This window comes from Apteryx mantelli, chromosome 8 (genome assembly GCF_036417845.1).
Source record: "Apteryx mantelli isolate bAptMan1 chromosome 8, bAptMan1.hap1, whole genome shotgun sequence".
Lineage (NCBI taxonomy): Eukaryota > Metazoa > Chordata > Aves > Apterygiformes > Apterygidae > Apteryx > Apteryx mantelli.
The window spans coordinates 6,422,242-6,444,324 of NC_089985.1; the positions used below are offsets into that span (position 1 = coordinate 6,422,242).

At 39.9% G+C, this 22,083-nt stretch overlaps 1 protein-coding gene across 1 annotated transcript in view; it reads left to right on the forward strand.

Moving 5' to 3' along the window:
* The window catches only part of BRINP3 (BMP/retinoic acid inducible neural specific 3), a 191,635-nt gene that overhangs the window by 143,006 nt on the left and 26,546 nt on the right, over positions 1-22,083 (forward strand). The window contains exon 6 of the mRNA XM_013960174.2: positions 12,700-12,922. Coding sequence (XP_013815628.1) covers positions 12,700-12,922 — 223 coding nt within the window. The remainder of the gene's footprint in view (positions 1-12,699; positions 12,923-22,083) is intronic.

Here is a 22,083-nt window from a genome sequence, read left to right on the forward strand (position 1 = left end):
TGGTTTGACAGAACGTGTTATGATGACAGCCAGTGACAAATAAGGACGTTCTAGAGGAAATGTGAATTCCCATGTAAGCCGCAATGACATTTCCGTCATCAGATAAATAGCAGCTTTTTCATCATACCATGCCATGTTGTCATTTTTGGAAGTTTTGGAATCGTCTTAATTACGAAGTATATGAATATTTTTCAGCAGTGCATGAAGGAACGCAACTAGCGTCTCTCACATGTGGTTCGTTCTTTCTCTTCCTCTTCATCAGGCAAGTGCTTTAAAATATTGCTATTATAGTGTGTCATATTCTTTCCAGGCAACACTACAGCCAGACTGAACTTTGTGATGTTTAGCTCTAGCCATCTCTCTAGTTAGTCAGAAAAATCTAGTATAATTTTGTTTGCCATCCCAGTAAGCCACTGTTTTTTGCTATTCCTCTGTTGGGAGTTCTTTCTGAAAGCTGCTTTAGCAAACGTGGGCACCAGGGGATTCCTTTTTATTGCCTCTCGCTATCTTCAAATCAAAGACACTTAGTTAACAAGTAAAAAGGTATTTTTTTCCTAGCTGCCAAGCCTGCAGATTCACTACAGAATGTAGACATCAACTTGAATTCTGGCCTTCTCCATTATTATCATCAGTAATAACCACCCTAAAGCCCCCAAAATATCCTCAGTAACTCCTGTGCAGCTTATCTTGCTTTAAATTTTTTTCAGACTTTCTTTGGTTAATCACTAGGTAAAATTACTTTGGTTTTTGTAGGGTTCCCTGTGATCCTTTTAGTATACAGAAAAAAAAAATTGAGAATCTACATTCTAAGACATTTTAAAACATAGTTCGTGTACCAAATATCTCATTTGCACCTGTTTCAGATTACTAAAAATGAGTGCAAGGGCAGAAGCTGAGCTGCAGGTTTAATTTGGAAATGTCATATTACACATAGATGTTGCTATGTCTCCCCAGAAGAAACTTCTTGCTGTTGTAACAGAAGAAAAGTGCCCAGACTGACTTTCAGAGCCCATGCTGAGATTCCAAGTCTTAAATAACATTGTGACATGAGTAGATTTGATTTGGCATTACAGGCAGCCAGTAAATCTGGAGCCCCGTGCTGCCATTTGCAGAGAAGACATTTTCGACTAGAAGTTCTCCCTTACAGGGGTCCAATAACATATTACTGATTTTCTGGTTACCAGGTTTTAACTCAGATGGATGTAGCTAAGTTTGAAAAGGAAACCTGGAATTAAGGCTGAATACTGAAGGATATCTTCGGTTTATAAAAACACCAAACTTAACCTCCTTCTTGAACGAGCTTTGTTTTCATTAATTCAGAAGGAAGGGAGAGGTCATGTGGTTAGCGTGGTCGGCCTCTCTGTTGACCAGAGTAGACCAATTGCTATGCAAAGGGAGTCTCATTTGAAATCTTAATTGAAAGACTCCTTGTGAAAAGTCTGAACAGATTCACTGGCGGTTGAAGGTGCTTTTTAATCACTGAGAATAAAGACTTCAATCAATATGGTTCAAAACCGTTTGCCCCTGAGCAGTAGAGCAGTGGTTCTCTCTAAAATGTTCTTACAGCTTCAGGCTCGAAGCCAAAAAACCTCAGCCTCCCGAGTTCTTAATATAATTATTGTTTTCTCTATTATCTTGCAAGGGTGTTAATTTGCCTCCCAGTAATTAACTTCCCCGTGTGGTTGTCAGGAGGTATAATCGATAGTACGTACAGATATACCAAGCTGTCGTTCCTTCTGCGGCCGATATTCCCCCTCACCCCTGCGGAGGTGTTGCTGTCCTAATAAAATGAACAGGTGGGATGTGCAGAAGTTCTTCAGAGAGCCAGTGTCTAAATTGTCCAATCCCTGCTCCAAAAATGAAAGTGCAGCCAATCCTGTCGATATAATCACCTCCATTTCAAACCTAAAAGCATTATATGCCTCCTGCTAAAAGCAGCACCTGGCAAATCAACTTACTCAAGTTTTACAAGGTGCTGCATTCGCCGACCCTTTAAGCCTCCCGATGACATTGTAATAAAAGAGGAGGTGCAGAAGGCTTGATCTAATATAATTCTACTTATGTCCACCGTGTGCAGGACATAATGTAATTCCCTTCAAAGCCGGCGACAAAACCTCATTCTTGGTGGAATTCCAATCTGCTCTGGCAGCTTTGGACTTTCTTTATTAAGAGCGATGTCATTCCGTGGCCTCTCTTTTCTTCTAGGGCAATATTGTCTCTTCTGATTCATAGCTGCTTAAATCTTCTAACAGCTTAACACTGATTATTTACTTCAATGTGTTTTCCAAGAACACTTCTCGCTTTCACTCATTCTCTTCCCCGAACTATGCTTCTGTGACTGGTTACATGTTTCTTTGCCCTACACGGTTTTTATGCTTTCATGACCAAGAAAAAATATGGTAGCTTTCTGGGTGACAAAGGTTACGTCTAAATCTGCACATAATGATATGTCCTCTGCATTATGTACATTTACATTGCTCTAGAATAATAATTGACCTCTACACTGAGTAGAAATTAGAATGGTTGTGCTGCAGGGACATGCATATATATCAAGATAAAAACTGAAATGATCAGATGGTTCACGGAATAAAAAATTCTGAAATAACCCAAAATTCAGTAAAAATAAATTTCAAGAGAGATGAAAGTTTGCAGCTAATTCCAAGGAATGTCCAGCTGATGCCTAGGAATGCAAACATTTTTAAAGCGTAATGATGCAAAGTCACATCTGAAAGAATACCTGATGGGATGAAGGGAATGTCCTTCAAATGTCGGGGTTTACAGAGACAGCTCTTGGAGTCTGGCCTTGCTGGTTTCTGAAAAGAGAGCTCACTGGCAAGGTCATGTTTAGACTGAGAATAAGAAACAAGTCATTTCTTGATTCTAGAAAACTGAGTCCTTTCAGCTCTCAGCAGAGTTGAAGGAAGATTATTATCTCCTGGCTAGCAGCCTTTCAGAACTAATCCTTTGCTTGCAGGAAGATATTCTGTCTTTACTAGAATGTGCAGTTCTCCAACGTTTTCCTCTTTATCTGTGCACCAAGAAGGCCAAAGTCTTGTGAGAGGAGCATCTGTGGTCTCTTGTCCCTTTAAAAGCTTGCCATTCATTGCATTAATTATAGAGAGAACTAATGCATATATACATATTTATATATGTAAAATTAGTTGTAGTGTAACATTTGAATGAAGTCCCTAAGAAACTATATACTAATGAAAGACCAGAGGATCTCCATTCCACACCAATCCTACCTTCACATACTGGGATACTCAACCCCGTTCTCTCCTCCTTGCAAAGCCTAGGATTTATAGGAGATAACCCAGTCTGCAGTGTTCCTCACTGCAAAAAAAAAAAAAAAAAAAAAAGAAAAACCTTGCCCAGTGCAAGAATCAGAATAATTTGCTTCCTCTGGGTATTACAAAGGAGTCATATTGTACCAGTTCAAACAGCCTGTCCAGGATTAAATGTTGAGCTTCTCTCCTCCTTCATATGCAGTCCGCATCTTTCACAGCACATTCATTTCCTTCCTGCAGTTTGTCCTTCAGAGAGTTCAAAAGAGAGTTCATTTGCTCTGGAAAAGCAAATGTTTTAATTATAGGGAGAGCTCAAGAATTTACGCTAGCCAGAAGAGAAACGCAAAGTTCAGCTTTACTATCTTTTCTGTGAAGAAATAAGGTGGCTTCAAGCTGCAGTCTTATGCTTCCTTGGATTGGATTATTTTCAGACATGTATTTCTTGGAACGCAGCTGCTTCATCTTCTGACAAATTAAGTAATGTATCATGAACAACTAAAATTCATTGCAACATAAAAACAAATATATGTTCATTTTAGTGCTTTGTTTTCTCCAGGCTTGTGAATCATGGTGGGCTATTTTAAAAACCATATATCTTTTATAAATCCCTTTAATAATGTCTGCACAATATTGCGGCAGCACTTTATTGAACAGCAGCCTTATCCAGCCCTTCAAAACGTTGGTCCTATTGCTTTTTATTCCCTCAGACTACAATTCTACTAGCTCTGTGGTTTGAGGTTTCAATTTGTAACCGACACTGGTATTTGACTTGCTATAATATTTATTGCCCTGATTACAATTAAAAGCAGTGTTATGGGAAAGGAGTGACATTACCAAGGTCTTATTATTAGAGTGGAAGGTTTTTACATGCTGTACCGCTATGTGAAAGTGTGATAAGCTATCGGGGATTGTGCTGTTTTTCCTATCCGAACTCTTGCTCCTCACACTAATTGCAGCTATCACTGTGGACTCCATGGAGGATGCCATTGCCTGGAGCCACATGTGAATTTATTATTATTATTTGTATTACATGACAACAATTAAATCTGGGGTCTATTCTGCTAACTACTCTATAAAGATATAGTAAGAGACACTTGCTTCCCTGAAGAACTTTCAGGCTAAGCAGAAAAGACAGCTGAAGGGTAGAAGAGATAAACATTGATCTACAAAATACTACAAAATATTGAGGCAGTTGTTCTGAAGGAAAACAAGAATAAACCTTCAATAATTGCAAAACAATGTTTTTTTGACAGAATACAGTAAGCACTCTGACCTTCCTTTTGAAATGATTTTTCATTTTGTCATTTTTTACTTTATAACACTTTATATTATAACACAAAATTAGAGGTCGACATTAAAATGTGAAATTTCTGTTTTGCCAAGGTGAAGAACATTGATCGGTTTAAAGCAAAGTAAACCAGGAAAACAATGTTCCTTTCAGAGGATTTCAGAGGAACCTGAGACATTTGGATAATTTCAGAGAAATTCAAAAGATTTGGATTGCATTCTAATTTCGGAATGCTAAAAATCCTTCCGTGAAATGGATTTTCTATGCTCTGCACAGTTCTGCTTAAGACCCTTCTTTGTTCTGAAATGAACGGCTTTAGCAGCTTTCCTTAGCTTTTGTGCGAAATTAATTGGTAGTCTTCACTCCAGTTTCTGGTCTACAACAAAAATAAACCAGCATTTGTATTAAATAGGAGGCTTATTTACAGCATCAGCAGATAAGGTCGGCACTGAAACAGGCACAGAGGTCTAGCAAATTGGCAGAGGAGGGTTGGATGGCTTGTTCTGATGCCGTACGTCATCTTTTCTATAGGTAAATAGATAGTTGCCATTACCAGAGGTATTTCCTTAGTGTTTTTCAGGGCCAATCAAAGCTTTCAGTTTGAACATTTCTTGTTGACTCTGGCTGTTGATCCTTATCAAATACTATCTGTTTATTTTGACTTGTTATGTCAGGGAATTTTCATTGTGTCAAAGGGAGGGCTATTGAAATCAGGTCTAGACAAATGATTAGCAAAATTCGACAAGAAGGAAAAAAAATCCACACCAACTGAACTGCAACTACAACCGAAGCTTTCAATTCCTGAAGTAGTCTTTTCTCTCACAGGCAGGAGTCTGGAAAGACCTTATCATAGACACCTGCGTTTGGACCACTCCTTTTCCACCAGCAGATCTATGACTGCAAAATAGGTTCAGCACCCTGGTAGCTGATGAGGGGGAGGACACCATGTATGGTGAGCCATCAGAGCCACTCAAACCTGAACCACACGTCAGCACCGAGAGGAAGGCGTGATGGTACCTGGATGGTACCTGGTGCCCCTCTGCTGACCAGATCTGCTGTCTAGGGAGGTTTGGTGCTTGCTGGGGGCTCAGATCTAGGATGATGAGGAGAGGCTGGTGAGGATCTTCTGGCTCATCTTAGACTGTTAGCACCCCCTGCTCATTCACATAGGCACCAACAATACTGCCAGGGGAACCTGGGAGTGTATCAGGAGTGATTACATGGCTTGGGGGTGAGGATCAAAGGCATGAAGGTGTCTTTTCAATCCTGCCAGGTAAAGGAAAGGCTTGCATAGGGTGGATGCTGCAGGGTGGCAGTAACAAGAGACATCTCAGTAATGATAAAACAAGGCAAATGAACTCGGACCTCAAGTGTGTCTACACAAATGCACACAGCTTGGGAAAAGAGAAGGAGAAACTAGAGCTTGGTATGCAGTCACAGAGCTGCGGCATCGTTAGAATAACTGAGACAGGGTGGGAAAGCTCACACAACTGGAGTCCTGCGCTGGATACAAGCTCATCAGGAAAGACAGGCGGGGACAACAAGGAGGGCAGTTGCCTTCCATGTGAAGGAGGAGCTTGGATGTATGGAGCTCTTCTATGGGATGGGCAACATCTGGGTTAGCGCTTGTGGATCTTGGTCAGAGGAGAGGCCAGCGAGTGGGACACTGTGCTAGGAATGTGTTACAGACCACCCAATCAGGGCAAGGAAGTGGATGAAGCGTTCCTTAAATATGTGGAAGAAGTCTCTGGAGCACAGACCTTGTCTCTCATGGGGTCCTTTAATCTCCACGACATCTGCTGGAAGGCCAGCAGGTGGGACACAAATGGGCAAGGACATTTGCAAAGGATGTCAGGGATAACTTCTTTATACTGGTCTTGGACAGGTCAACCAGACTGATACACAGCTAGATCCACTCTCTAACAAGGAAGTACTGTTTGGAGATGTGATAATCAAACGCCGTAGTGACCATGAAATAGTGAAGTTCGGAATCTGGAGAGGAGTGAGGAAGAATGAACAAGGAAAATGTGGGCCCACTGCCGAATGGGGCAAGTGATTTGGTGATTTATCTTTGTCTGTATAAACAGATAAGGTAGGATGCCTTCTTTGTCTCAGTCTTCACTGGCAAAGTGTCCCAAACCCTGAGCTTAGTGAAGGGAATCAAGGAGAAGAGCTACCAGCAGTGGATGAGGGTTGAGTCAGGGATTACTTGAGAGAACTTGACCCATGCAAGTCCATGGGATGCAACAGGGTATATCGAGAGAGTTGGATGTTGTCCTTGTAAGGCCGTTCTCTGTTATCCTTGAAAGGTCATGGATATTGGGGAAGATCCCTGAAGACTGGAGAAATCCAAATGTTACACCTATCTTCACAATAGTCCAAAAGGATGATCCAGGGAACTACAGACTGGTCTGCTTCACTTTGTTCCCTGGGAAACTCATGGAGCGAGTCCTCTTGGAGCATATTTCTGGGCACAGGAAGGAATCTGATTGTCTTCTATGACAAAAAAATTATTTGTGGATGAGGGGAAAGCAACAGCTGTCGTTTACCTTGGCATGGAACCCTACCAGGCAACCAGATTTTTTTTGCCTATCTAGCTGTCCTTCCATCCAGACCATAACATCTTAACTTGCATACTGTGGGAGACAGAGCCTAGAGTTAATAGGTCTTATACCCTACCTGGAGGCCAGTAAGGAGCATCGCATGGGTCTTTCCCGGGACTTCCCCTATTTAACATTTAACAGCTTTATCAATGGCATGGAGGACATTACAGTACACTTTTGTCAGAACTGCAGACAATACCGAAATGAGGGCAGGACAGGGGCCACCACTCAATAGCTCGAGGGCTGCCACCCAAGGGGGACCTGGATAGGCTGGAGGAACAGGCTGCGATTTTTATGTTCAGACATATACTATCACGTCCTTGCTTGTTAACCTTTTGTTAATGCCAAAGCAGAACATGTTTTCCACGTGTACTGTTCTAGAGTTGTATTTTTGTACTCTTCTGTGAAGGCAGAATCCTAATACATTTAAAACAAGTTGAGGAGCTTGATAGGAAGAAGAGATATATGTATAAATGGCAGATGCACAGATTTTACAGACAATGCTTAAGTGTCACAAACGCTGTCAATCAAACTAATGAACTTACACCATTTTATTCATGACAAAGTTTGTCAAAGACTTTTTATTACTATCATTCTTAGATAAATAAAGAAGAAAAATGTGTCATTAAAGCATCATTTAGAGAAATGACAAAACAGACCATTTCAATTGCTATCTAATGGTAGATTTCGACATGATAATGTGAAATAAAAAGCATTTTTCTCCTCCAGACCTACTTCTACTGAGTGTTTCAAAATGAAAAAAAATAGCTACAGTCTAAGTGCTTATTCATTTTAGAAAATATATCTCTTTATATATAAAGTCTGTTGTCAATATGGATTCATGTTTCAATTAGTAAGGGATTCTTAAACTGTCTGGGCAAAATACTTTTTCACTTACTGTCAGACTGTTTTTTCTCAGATTTTTTTTTTTTTGTCACATTTCAAGACTGATTTAAAAAATGAAAGTTAGGTTTAGGTTAGGCGATGTAATCCACAATTAGACAAGAATGTATGTTTGCTAAAACATTATGTTGTAACTCCCAAGAAAATAGGTTTGCTGTCGTAAGATTAAATTATTTCATTTTACGTAAAATTGCTTGGTGGAATATGAGATTAAATTAAATGACAATATATAAGTTAATGAAAGGTCAGCTCTCCAGCTACACTCAGTTCTAAAGGCTGAGGAGAAGGCTGTCGTTTTTTGTGGTTTTCTTTTTTGTGAAACAATTTTTTTCTTAAAATATCACCAATTGTTGCTTACTGTACAATTGTATAGTGTGCTTTACTTTCTCCTAAGCTGCATATAGATTGTTCCCACACTTAATTTCTTCCCATGTACACATGTACTGTCACTCCGTTCAGCCATAATACAGAACCAACAGAAAAAAAAAAATCTGTATTTTTTTCCCTCTGATTGATAGAAATCCACCCCAAACTGGAATTTTCCTGTTTACCAAGGAACACAGGAATTTTGTTCTTAGCACATTACTGAGACATCCCTAAGTACAAGTAGTGGCTTAAAGGTGGAGTGAACTATTGTTTTATATCCTCCCGCTCATGTTATCCTGACTGCAGAGCGACTGATAGTTCCCAGCCTTCACGTAGAGTGTGCCTAGGGCTGTGAGGAGGAAAGTTCTTGGATCCTGTCCCCATAGACTAGAGATAATCTCTGCTATGCTGATCAGGTAAACAGTGGTTGTTATCTGAAAGATAATTTTAGGAACCATACTTAAAAGCTCAGTCATGGGCCTCTGTTTAAAGCAAATGGGAGAAGAAACTGGTATTATGCAATGTGTTATAGTATTGCCAGTATTACGTTGCACAGTCAGATTTTAGCCTATAGTACCATTATCAACCCAGTGCATCGGATTTCTAAGTTGATATAAGTCTGTTGATTTGCAAAATGCTTCCTAAGATACTCTAGAATGGATCTTGGGGAAACAAGCTAATGCGTGACATTTTGATAGTTTGGAAGAGCTCCAAGAAGCACTCAGCCACAGCTGAAATGATAACCAGAGTGTATGAGGAATATGTAGGTCTGGTAATTCCAGATATAAAGGAGATGCACAGCATTTGGAACGGAGGACACAGGGGTCCTCGTCTCCTCCAGCATGCAGAGCAGGCACCTTCTTTTCCTTGTAACAGGATGTTCTCAGATCTTCTGGTGAAGCTTCCTGCGTTAGTCTGGCCTTCGCTAGCTCTGCCTGCAGAATGCTAATCAGCGTATCCAGCAGTGTACCCTGCTCTGATGCCAAATAACGTTTAGAATCCAAGTTACAAGTTAAGTAGCCCTAGATATTTATTACACCCTAAATATGTCTGATATTCATATGATTTCAGCAATGATGTTTGCCTCCATTGTCATATTTTATGGTTATTCTTTACCACTGAATTATGGTTTGCTGCGTCAATCACCGGACACCACTAATACTGAAGGAAGCCTTAGCTTGAAGAAATTCAGAAGTGAAAATCAGGCATGACCATCTAGAAAAACAGTTAAATAAACTTGCTTGATCAGTCAATGCATAGAATTTATTTTGCACTTTTCCATCATTTGAAGTTAGTAAGCAATATGAAAAATTGCATTGCATGTGCACCTGATTGATAGCTACCAATCTGAAAATAAATTAAGAAGTGCTGAAATTATATAACATACCTGATATCAAATATCATGTTTTAAGAGTATCAGTTTCTATGGCCCCCAGCACTGTAGTACTGAAGGGTGTTAAACCTCAGGAATGGCTGGTATAATATGTTGATTAGAGTGTAATAGTTTAATCATCTCTGAATGGTAGGAGTTCATGTTGTAGTTTCACAGATCATGAAATGTGTCTGTTTAAGATATGAGGACATTATCTTTTCTTCCCTTTTTTGCAGAAGGCACTATGTAACCATGCTCATTTTATCTCTGTCTCTGTTTTACCTACACTGTGGTGCTCATTAGCATGTTCATACAGAACCCAGGGATAGTCAAAGTTGATGTTTATTACTGGGGAAAAAAGAAGCATTTTCTTATTGGAAATGTTTTTGCATTGCAAGTTACCCTCCTTATCACTTCTAAACACTGCATCTGATTAGTTGTCAGCTGCGGAGCTTATTGCCATTGTGCAAAGGACAGCAAACAGCCAATCTTTCTTAAATAAGTTATTATAGCAATATGAAAACAGAAAAGGCACATTATGAGTATATGCTCTCCTTTGATTTTTCTTTTGTTGGTTTTTTTTGGCATCATGAAACTGATTTTAAGCGAATATACTAGTGTTTCAGAAGAACAGAAGGGAAATGAGAAGTTAGTGGTTAAAACAGGTAGTCAGGAACATGACTCTTGGATGTGATCCTCCCTAGGTGTATTAGCACGTTCCTCTGAAGTCAGTAGAGCTTGACCGATTTACACAAACTGCAGAGCTGAGCTTTGCCAAAGGACATATTTTGACAGTTCACTTAACCCTATTTGCCTTTCATTTGCTTTCCCTTTTTTTTTTTTTTAACTGCTGTTTTGCTAAATTTGAAAATGCAGTCTTCGGGCTTTGAAGCCAAGCCCCTGAGCCTGTGCCTCCTTCAAACCAGCCAGCCTTAACCCTCTCTCACACTAGGTGTTGAGGTGTGAGACAAAGAAGTCATTGTCGCTTTGTCGCTTGGTAAAGGGAGAACAGGAAGTTAGTTCTCCCAAAACACCACCAAGGCTCATAGAGTTGGTCATCTGGTAACCCAGAATTTGTGAAATGCTTCTATAAATCCAAATGATGAAGGTACAAAACCAGGAACAGACACTTACTCTTTTTGGATGGAGGGTAACACCCAACTTGGACAAAATTAGGGGAAAGGAAAAAAAAAGCAAAGGATGAGAATTGGGTTCCAGATACTTTCCAAAACAAGCAAACAGCTCCTTTCCTCTGCCGCTTCATGTGCACCTAGGGAGGGCAGGGGGCAGTGGCGCTCACCTGAAGGGTGGCACAGCGGAGGGTGAATTCTCAAAGAAGAAGGAAAAATACATCACCAAGGACCTCCCCCGTGAATTATTAAAACCACTTTTTTAAATAAATAATCTCTGCCTCTTACCTTTCGTTCTGTGCCTTTCAGAAGAGCTTTCCATACCATTGCTCTTCTCTGATCCATCGCAGAAAATGCTATGCCAAAATGTGGCTGTTCTGTTTTGTCATGGCCCCATGTCCACCAGGATGGGGAGGAGGCTCATTTAGAAAAGATCTTTCTTTTCAGCCCCAAAAAAGAAAACTTTTTTTCCATTTTTTTCCTATAAAATATTCCATTAAAAAAGGTAAAACTAAAAACCTTATAAACACAACGGCCATACTGCTTGAATTGCTGAAACCGGAGTACTCTTCTATGGCAGTAGACACTTTTCCCAAGCCACCATCTCCCACAAAAAAAACAAAATTGGAGCAACAGTAAAAATTATGACCGGCTCTAGTTTGAAGCAGAAGACTGCTTCAGCCGGTGAGATCGTTGCATTTACATAGTCTGCTGAAGTGCAGACTCCCCAAAAGGAGCATCTGGCAGGGTGAAAGCCAAAATGATGGATAAGGCACTTCGCTGCGGGAACAAGCTGAAAGAAAAAACTGGAGTGCGAAGGGTGGGAGGACAGCAGTGGGAAGGAGGGCAGACAGGAAAAGGTACTGCGATAGGGAAACAAGAAAGAAGAGGATAAACACATGCATTCAAGCAGGTTCTTCGTTTTCTCCATTTTCCATTAATTAAAGTCCTTTTGAAGGAAAGTTTATTTAGGTCCAAAACTTATAAATCAGTGTGTAAATTATCCTGCTCATGAGAATAGATTCATTGATTAATACAATTCTTTTAATAAGATTCAGTCTGTATATCTTATGCAAACCGTACTACCAGAATGAACCACGAAGTTTAGGGTATTCATCATTACAATGATCTTGTGATTTAAGAATTTTTTTTCCACTTTAGAGATCAGGACAAAAGTCAAAAAGAAGTTAAGAGGTGCATTTCTGGAGTGTTAAAGTACCATAAAGTGCTTTGAAAAACTCCACTTTAATTCCAAATACTTCTGGAAGTCTGACCCTAAATGGCTCATCTCAGGTGAAATAACATGTCTAAAGGACTGCTGGCCTGTAAACTCACACCCTTACTTGAATTTCTCAAGTATTGGAATATACTTCCTTAAAGATAGTTTCTCATCCTTTCCAAATGAATCCATATATGTTGATCTTTAAGTGTCTTCACATCAGATCCTAGATTTGAAGGTAAGTAACACTGAATCTCATTTAGTCTTTATGTTCTCAAGCCATTGCTTATATTTACTCTAAATTTAATAACTACATAATTATTTCCTTTTGCTGTTTTTATTCTAATATTACCATTGACAATGTAGTCACCTTTCTACTTTAAAACGATCAGAAAGTCCAGTTTAAAAAATTTAAAAGATCACAAACGACAAGATAAGAAGTTGTCTTTTGTTGTTGTTTTTTTTTTTTTTTGCTGCAACAATAACCATGGCTCCACAATTCAAGCTTACTAAATTTTGCCATTTTTTCAGATGAATTCAAATTGTTTATGAAGAGGCTGCCCATGAACTATTTCCTCAACACATCCACTGTAATGCATCTGTGGACAATGGATTCCAACTTTCAGCGTCGCTACGAGCAACTCGAAAACAGCATGAAGCAGCTCTTCCTCAAAGCGCAGAAGATTGTCCACAAGCTCTTTGGCCTCAGTAAGAGATGCCATAAACAACCGCTCATCCGCATGCCAAGGCAGAGGTAAGAAAGGCTATGAAAACCTTCAGTACATGGATGTGGTTGTATGTACAGTATATAGGATGGGTGGAGTACACAACCTTTACACTTGTCGTAGTTAAATAATCACAGCCTTCAATATTGTTCTGCTCATGGTTTCCTAACTGGGTTGGGAGAGATTAAAACAAGACCTGATTTATGTATCATGGTGGATTATGTGCGGCAGCTCAAAAGTAGCATGAGCATATACGTTCATCCCTTGCTTGGTCTGCCCCTGTTTTGCAGAACTGCATTTTCCGCAGAGCTTGGCCAATGGCCACGGTGCCAAATAACTGTATACAGCATACTGAGTACCTATTCTGAAGCAAGCACGGCTATTTTAAGAACTTTCCAGATCATTATACAGTATGTACTACATACTATTGATTTCTTGTCTCACTTGTCAGATCTGAATTAAATTTGAAAAGATGCCTTAGGAAAGAAAAGAGAAGTGTTTTTGTCCTGCCTAGAAACAGAGAGATCCTGCAAGGTAGCTGGTCAGGCCTATATTAATGTAAAGTGGTTACTGTTGATTGTGGATCAAAAGTCACTTTATTGAAATTAGTGGAATGACACCAGAGTAAATCAGAAATGCATGAGTTTTGCAGGAGATTATTCTTCTGATCTCGTAAACAAGCATCATGAGTTCGATCCAGGGACTCCTGAATTAAGCACGTATTTCAGTAGGTTTTACGGAAACCTAGTTTAGGTTGAGTATTCCAGAATTGCCAAGGGTACTTTAATCTCCCTTTCTTCCAACTGTGCTATTACAAGCTAAGGGTCCACCAATTTTCCTCTGTCTTTTGGTTGCACATAGCCAATGCTTCCAATTTCTCCTTCAGAAGGAGATAGCCAAATTATGGCTCTCCCGCCTTCCCTTTTCTACATACTGTACTCTGCTTTGTGATCTGCTAGTTGAAACAAAAATCACATTTTTCACCTTTGGGGTCACTTTGTGATTCAAAAGCATTCCAGTAAGAAAGAATACGTAGTAATTGCAATGCTTTGGCATCATCTCCTGCGTTTCTTGGGTATGACCTGTGAGAATGAGCATTGTGCCACGGAAATTATTCAACGTGAACGATCTAGCAAGACCCCCATTTCCACCAGTGATATGCTCTTAAATGTTCATTAACCAAAATTTGAAATAACCATTTCTTCCAAATTAATCATCATGGGCTTTTGGGGCTGTGTTTGGTAGCCATCAGTAATAACAATGATAGGGTACAGACGAACTGAGGTATAAAAAGCAAAGATCAATTGAAATCATTGATCAAAGCACCTCACTCTTGGTTTTGTTATGTGAAGGGCTTTTCTTTTTTTTCTTCTTTTTCAAATTCAGAACTTGTGAGCTCATGGTTTATTCATTAATAATAAATGTTACTAGCAATGAGTTTGCAGGGAGTTGTGCTAAACTTTTAGGACAGTTTGACTTTGCAATGCATTGCTAACGCAGGAAATTCATAACTTATTCTCAAGATAATTATATCAGCTTTTAGTGACTGCCCTAAATTTCTTTTCCGCATCTGTACAGAAGGAGACTGGACATATGACGATATATGACGATCAGTAGGTGTTTCGGAGATCAGTGCTCAAGGCGGCTTTGGGAATACTTAGCTGGTGGGATGCACCTGCTGATAGTGAGCGTTTTCAAAGGACGACTCCCACCCGCCTACCTGGGAAAATCGCCTTCTGGCATCATGGCTTTTAGGGCTGAGAGGGGGAGCTTTATACTGAGAAGTGAGAGGAAAAGGTCAAGAGAGACTCGCTTAATTTCCAAACCCAGTTAGGAAAAACCTGATAGCTGAAGATACGGGCATGGAGAAAGGAATATCAGTGGGCAAAAGATGGATAGCAAGGAGAAAGTAAGCACAGGTATTCACAGAATGCTATCCAAGTACTTTTAGTAAGGAAACCATGCCCAGAGGGTGCTGAATTTATCAGTAAGGAACTGCTAACATGCAAGTATACAAATAAATACCAGAAATCTGCGCAATGCAATGGAGAAACATGAATTATTGCTCAGGCTGTAAAACTGGACATTTTGAAAGAAACCTGGTGGACTAACGGTTAGAACCAAAACCGACTACTAAAAGTGCTCGTGTTTAAGGGAAGGCAGAAGTAAAAGCAAAATTCATAATTGCATTTGCCAATAGGCTCCAAAGAAATAAGGAGGAAGAATTTGAACAAAATGGACTGCTTTCCAAAGGATTTCTAAACTCATCTGGGTTTGTGCTTGGGCCCTGCTGTTGAGAACCAGGGGGGGATTTTATTATGGAAAGAGATCCTTAGAATGTTATTAGAGAGATAAATACTACTGTAGACTGCATTTGGTGGGTACCTATCTGCTCAGATACAGAAGAACCAATGTTTCGGGTTTTAGTAATGGCCATGGTGTTGGCAGTGAGCCCAAAATGTGCTAATTTCGCACTGCATTTCATAAGGCACCAGGTGATCTGTACAAAGGATTTTTCAAGGGAAATGTTAAACCTGAGAGCTTTTTAGGAAGCTGGGAGGCATGTTCCAAAAGTTTATTATAATTCATGAAAACTTTCTGTGAGACGGCGTTTTATAGGGATTTGTCTCTGTGGTCTGCCAGGAATCATTTTGTCACACCTGAAGGAGCTCCTGCATGCTGGCAAGGTTATACTTCGTTACTGAAAATACCTGTCTCATTTCTCTGGCCTCGGAAGTTTGTTCCTGAACATGAAACAAATCGTTGCTGCATTTTTATAAAGGGGATTCAATTAAACAGCCAAGCAGAATCGCCTGGGACTTTTTCCAAATTTCCCAAAGAGAAGAACCAAGCCACTTAATAGTCATAGGACTAAATTACATTTATATCTTTTCTAATCCTTGAACCAAAATGGCACTGAATGCTCTCCTAGCATCATTGTTCTTAGTAGAAAAGAGTGAATTAACTTGCACATTAAAGAAACTACATTCCTGTATCTCCTTCTTAAACACAGTTTATATTGTTCAACCAGAATAATGAATAAATAGTTTTCTTTCAGTCTGCACTAGCAATCAGAACAATGTCTTATTTACTGCAACACTTTGGTACACACTGGGGACGGGAACAGGATTACTATTTTTATTTTATTCTGTTCATTGCAAATCTTTTCAAGTTCCAGATGTTCTTCCCAGATTTTCAGCTTTCTTTCACTGACATGAAATGGCCCATTCTTCCTTTTCCTAAAAGTCACATCATGCCAAGATACTTCAAAAGTCCGTTGATTTCCATTATAAACTATTATGGCAGTGTTCAGCGTAACTTTAAAAAAATCACCTGAATTTTTCAATACACTTTCTGTAAGCAGTGAAGTATTTACTGGCTGTCTATGTTCAAAGAAAAATATGGACCAAAAATTCAAAAGCAACAAGGAACACAGAAATCACTATGTAGATAATGTGTTCCCATGTTCTATGTAGCAGCTACAAAATAATACAGTTTTCCATTTCTAGAGATAAAGAAAAAAAAACAAAGCTTGACCTCTTGATACTAATTTTGTCATCTTTTTTAGTAATTCTTTTCAGGAGAGCAAACGCAAATGAACTGGCTAATTTGAAGACTAAATGAACAGCGGAAAACATTTATTAAAATCATAATCCTGTATTCCTTACATTCCTAAAATTTAATTTCCCTGACACTTGGGCATCTGCAAAGCATATTGGCTAATATCCCGTATATTAACTAAAGGTATCTTTGCAATAAGCAGTGATCCTGGTATTAATGAGCTATAAGTCAACTAAAGATTCAAGTCCTATACTTCTCTTTGGTATTACTGGCTACGCAGAGAGGCGTAAGGATGTGTAAGAAAAGAAGAGCTGGAAGTAGTTGGGGTTCTGCCCATCAAACGATAAAAATCTTTTTCCTATCATCAGAAACACTGTAGGCTATTAAAATTTGCTTAACCAAGCCATCAACTGACCAGGCTAAAAAGGTGTATCCCAGAGGTATAAACAAGCCCATGTTTTTGCAAGTAGCTGGAACAAGTGGAGTTAACCTTTATTAAAAAATAACCCAATTCCTTGATTTTCTGGGAAAGAATGCTTCACGGTGAGCTACGGTCACCAGGGTTGCTATTTTTCAGAGACAAACTATGCAAAAGGAATAAAGATATGCTGTCCTTAATAGGCAGCGTATTTTAATAGTCCATATCGGGCCCACTTATGGCCATGGGAAAAGGTAAAACAGCAGGCAAAGTTGAGGTCGTACGTTTGCCGCTGGGTTCTGGGGAGGGAAAGCTGGGTTTTGTTTCTGCTTTGCTTAACGCAGCAGCAAGGTTTCTTTTCACGTGTGATGCCTGTATGCTGAAAATCACAGAAACAGAAGACCTGATCCTACCGGTTAATCGGTATCGATGAACGTCTGACGTGAGTCAGCTGAATAGAGCGGGTACTTACATCCTTCCAAATTATGGAGGGAAAAAAATGAGAACACTGCAAGATCGTTGCTAAAGAGTGCAAAACAAATCTAAATCACGCCGGAGGAGAAAGAGAGTCTGCACCTTTCTGTATATTTTTCCACAAGTATGGCAACGATTTCCCATGCATGGATTTAATACCCAAATGCTGAAAGACATTGAACATAGAGAGCAGCTTTCACTTATTCCTTAAAAAGTGCGGGCTTAGGCACTTAGTTTCCTCCTTCTTCTGTGTGCAAATTGGTTCCTTGGCTGACGTTATCCATTTGACTGAATGCACTCGGTGCAGGATATGTCTGCTATATGTACGAACCTCATTTGCATGCAATTGAAATCCCTTTGTAATGAAAAGGCATCACTCGAGGCCAAATTTAAACAGCACGGTTTGTGACTTAATAAAAGCCTAAACAAAATATTAAGAAAGAGAACCGTAATGTGAATACAGCAATAAACTAGTGGAATAAATTACGTCTTCCTCGGCATGTTAACAAAATGGAAATCGGCTGCAACAAACCACGACTGAGGAATTCTAAACCATTCAAGTAAATAAGAATTTTAATTTTAAAAGTCATGTACCACATTTGCACACAAAAGCATGTAATCTTGACTAAAGTGTCAGCATTTGAATTTTAGAAGGACTGAATGTCTAATATTGCCATACAATTTACAGCAAGGGGCTAAGGCGCTTTGGGTCATATGATGCAGCAGAAAAAAATGGATAAAACAGCAAGTTTGGGTTATACCAATGGACTAGCCAGGCCATAGACAGAACCAGATTTTTTTTTCAAGTGTCTGATTTGGGTAGTGTAAGCAGAAGGCAAATACAGCCTAAAACATTTAATGAGTTTTTAAAAGAGTTTAGTCAACAAATCTTATCTACAAAGAGAAAGCCATTCCCACCAGCCTTATGTTTGAACCATGCCGTTATCTTCCTAAGGGGATTCTCCAGGAAACATGCTGTGGCGGTGAATGGCTGCATCAGACATAAGATTTGTAGAAATCATTCTGGTTTCTGAGGACAGAACTTAACTCTGGAGCTTCCTACAAAAAGCAGCATGGACTGCTGTAAAAGGAGGAAGAGCCATGAATTTGCCTTTTTCCGCTTTTTCTCTTTTTTCCTGAATTTCACCGAGTAAAAAGCCCAGATGGCCAAAGAGTGCAACAGGAACTGAATACCGTAAAAGCACATCAGCGAAGGGGCTTGTACCTTAGTCTTGTCTTTAGTCCGTGTGCAGAAAAACAGATTTAAGAAATCTGATTCATTTTCTAGACTCTATACCGCGGTCCCTCAGGAGACTGAGGCCTTGTGACCTGTTTTCTTCAGGATGCTTCAGAAGGAAATACTCCAAAAGAGATAGGGCAGATCAGCCCTGCGCCCTCAAGACACTGCATGATATTAGTTCCTTACATCTCGTAGCTGGTTGTCAGCTACTTCCACTTTAGATTGCGTCACTCTAAATATAATTGATTCATGGGCATAGAGTTACTAAGGAATAAAATCTCCCACCGAGAAAGCCACAAAGTTCAACACATGGAAGTTTCACAGTACATCAAATAGAGATTTATCTTCTCAAGGCACATTTGTGGCACTGGATGTAAGGAAAAAAAAATCTAATTGCACATCACTTTGCAGACTGCAGGAATGATGGTAAACAGGGAGTCTAGATGAAAATTGCATTGCAGTAAGACAGTGTAAAAAAGCAAAAGCTCACTTGAATGGATTGGGACTGAAGTATATGGTGCTTCTTAACAAGAGGTGTTAAAAAAACAATATCTTGTCTTTTTCTTTTTTTAGAAAATGCTCTCCTTTTCAAAGTACAACATATCATAGTTATGTTTCTAAATAAAAATTTCTCCCAGAAAGAACAAATTAAAATGCCCCTAGATTGTACATCATTTTGAATCACAAATTGTAAAAATATGGTTTGAGCCATTTCATTAAGATACTGCATGTGGGAGTTAAAATGAACTTGCAAGCGTGAACGTAAAGGACCCCCCTCCAGTGGAAACGTTGATTTGATCTTATACGCCAGGTGCACATCTGAAAGCTGCATGCAATATAAAAGGAAGGTGATAAGATGAAAGTGTGGGAGATAAAATGAAGGTCAGTTTGGCGGTGGCTGCTTTACTAAACTGAATAATAAGACCCCATCTTTTCTCAAAGGAAATAAAATAATCCACTTTGAGGTGATACCTTTAATTGGACTGGAGATTAGAGTTATTTAAAACTAACGTGACAGACATAAAAATATGCTACGCTTGCTTGCAAATAACGGTTCTGATAACAATGGCAATCTAAAATAAACTCTTGTGTACAGGTGTGTTTTCATACAAATGCTAGTTTGTACTTAAGAGCAGACTGTTCTCAGTGTCTGTAATTGTTATAAATTTTCTCTCCAGGAATTTTGGTTTTCTCATCTTGCAGCATTTTATTATACCCTCACAGAGGTCATTATTGGTCATTTGTTATACAGGAGAAAAAATCCAGCCTCCTGATAGCTCCACTTTTGATTTTTTTGATGAATAGCAACATTAGAAAAAAGTAACTTCACCATCTCATAAAGTCCTGTGAAACTAGTAGACAGGTTATATTAATGTCCCAGAGCAGGCTGATGTCTGCTTCCATGCCTGCCTTGGGGGCAACATGTGGACTGGAGCCACATACGGGGTATTCATCACTGCAAGAATACTCTAATACTAGTTAATGCTTTAGCAATCAGATCTGAGTATAGCTAGTCTCCGAACAATACAACTTCATGTGACAAAATAAAAGAGCAATTCTTGGGCAGCATCTGTCATAGCATCTGAAAGGACCTATGCCAATGTACTCCTGCTGGGCGTTCAGACCTCAGTATCTTAGACAACAGCTCAAAGGTGGCAGTATCCAAAAGTGCAATGGCAGAAGATGGTTCAAGGAAGACTGATGCATGCATTGACAGTTTTAGTGCCCATCTCTTTCTTGCAGGTTCTTTTCTAAGGGCAGCAGGACCCCACGAGCAGAAACCCCAAATTCCTTTGGAAGACAAATTTCCTCTTTACAGTCCTGGTACGAAGAAAAGGAAAGCTGGGCTCCAGTTTCTCTTTATCCTCGTGAAACAGTATCCACCTTAACTACTTTTTGCAGCTCTGCTAACACATCTCTTCCACTACTGATTGCCTCTGTGCTTTTCCAACTTGCCAAATCCCTTGCTGACTCCAACCCAAATGCCCGAACTTCCATGTTTCTCCCAGACAAATTTTGTAATGCAGTCAGTGCAGTCAGTTGTGGAGCCTGAAAATATGAAGACAATAAAATAGATGTAAGTTAAAATAAGATTCTGGGTTTTATACATGCAGTATCAAAAAAGAAAAGCCCTAGAAAGGAACACTATTGGGCCCACTTGCTCCTCCGTGGAGATCCAGGGTACTGAGGGATTTGCTCTCAGCCTTTTAGTTTTCACTGTGACCAAATTGCTGTGAAGGACCTTCCCTCAGGCCAAATTTAAGGCTATCTTAATCGCCTAGCCACGTGAATTACTTGCAGGAACAGCATCAGAGCCAACACTGTGGGGACTCACAAGGCTTGCAAGCCTGCACTTTAAAATAACTGCTTGACATGTGGACAGCTCCTGGCACACTTTCCTGGGCTTGGCAACTTCTGTTTGCTCTTGGGCTGATGTCCATCTGTCTTTGTGGTCATGACGTGACATGATGGCCAGGATCCTTTCTAGATGGTACCCTCCCACACCATCGAGGGTCATAACAATGTACCCCACAAGTTCAGCTTGAGGTCACGTGAGGACACATTCATGAGCTATTGGATCTTGGAGCATCCTGGCCTTCAGGCTGTTCCCAAGTCCAGAAAGCTCCAGTATCTTCCAGATTTCATCTATGGAATGAGAGGGTATTTGGAAAATGCTTTATCTGATTCAGAATAGTATAAAATGTACCAAATGGGCATGTCTTTTATCATCTATCAGCTATTAGGTGAGAGGAAAGAGACCTAAAATAAGAAAGAAGGCTCTTTGATGTTCATTCTCTGGCAGTGGAATAGATGTCTTCTGCAGAGTCACCAAAGTCCCTCCATCTGTGCTCCTCACAGTACAACCAGGCTGACCATACCATGTCTCTCATGCTCTCTTTTGCCTATGGTGTTTCTTTAGGCGAGTACCCAGGCTGTCTCTCACCAGGCGTTTGTGCAGCACACATCACAGCAGGGCCCCAGCCCCAGGCAGGGCCGGGATGAATCGCTCTAACACAAATGCCTTTCTGGGCTGTGCTATTTAAAGGCAAAATGTGCCTCCCCTGTGGGAAGGGTAGTATTAATGCAAAGCACAAGAAAAGCTTTGACGTGCCTGCAGAATGAAAGGGAAGATGAAGGTCGACTTTGAGGGTGGGGGGAGGAATATTGCCATGCAGATCCATGTTTCAGGCAAAACCTTTCATCGCTGATGCCTCATGTTGACAAAGAGGTCTCTGCTTGTCAGGTCATGTCTGTGAAAGCCCTGAAAACAGGCTTTTCTAGCCTGTTTTCCTTTTTTCTGAATCAGAAGATCTTCTCAATTAAACAAGTCAAAGCACTGCGATATATGCGTTGACATAGATACAGACACACACAAGCGTCTTATTTCCCACCTGTGTTAAATTTATGCAATTTACTCTAATAGTTCACGCAGAAAGAGAGATATTAGATATTCGAGGGGACATCAAATGCTAGAATTTAGCCTTCTGGATTGTGCC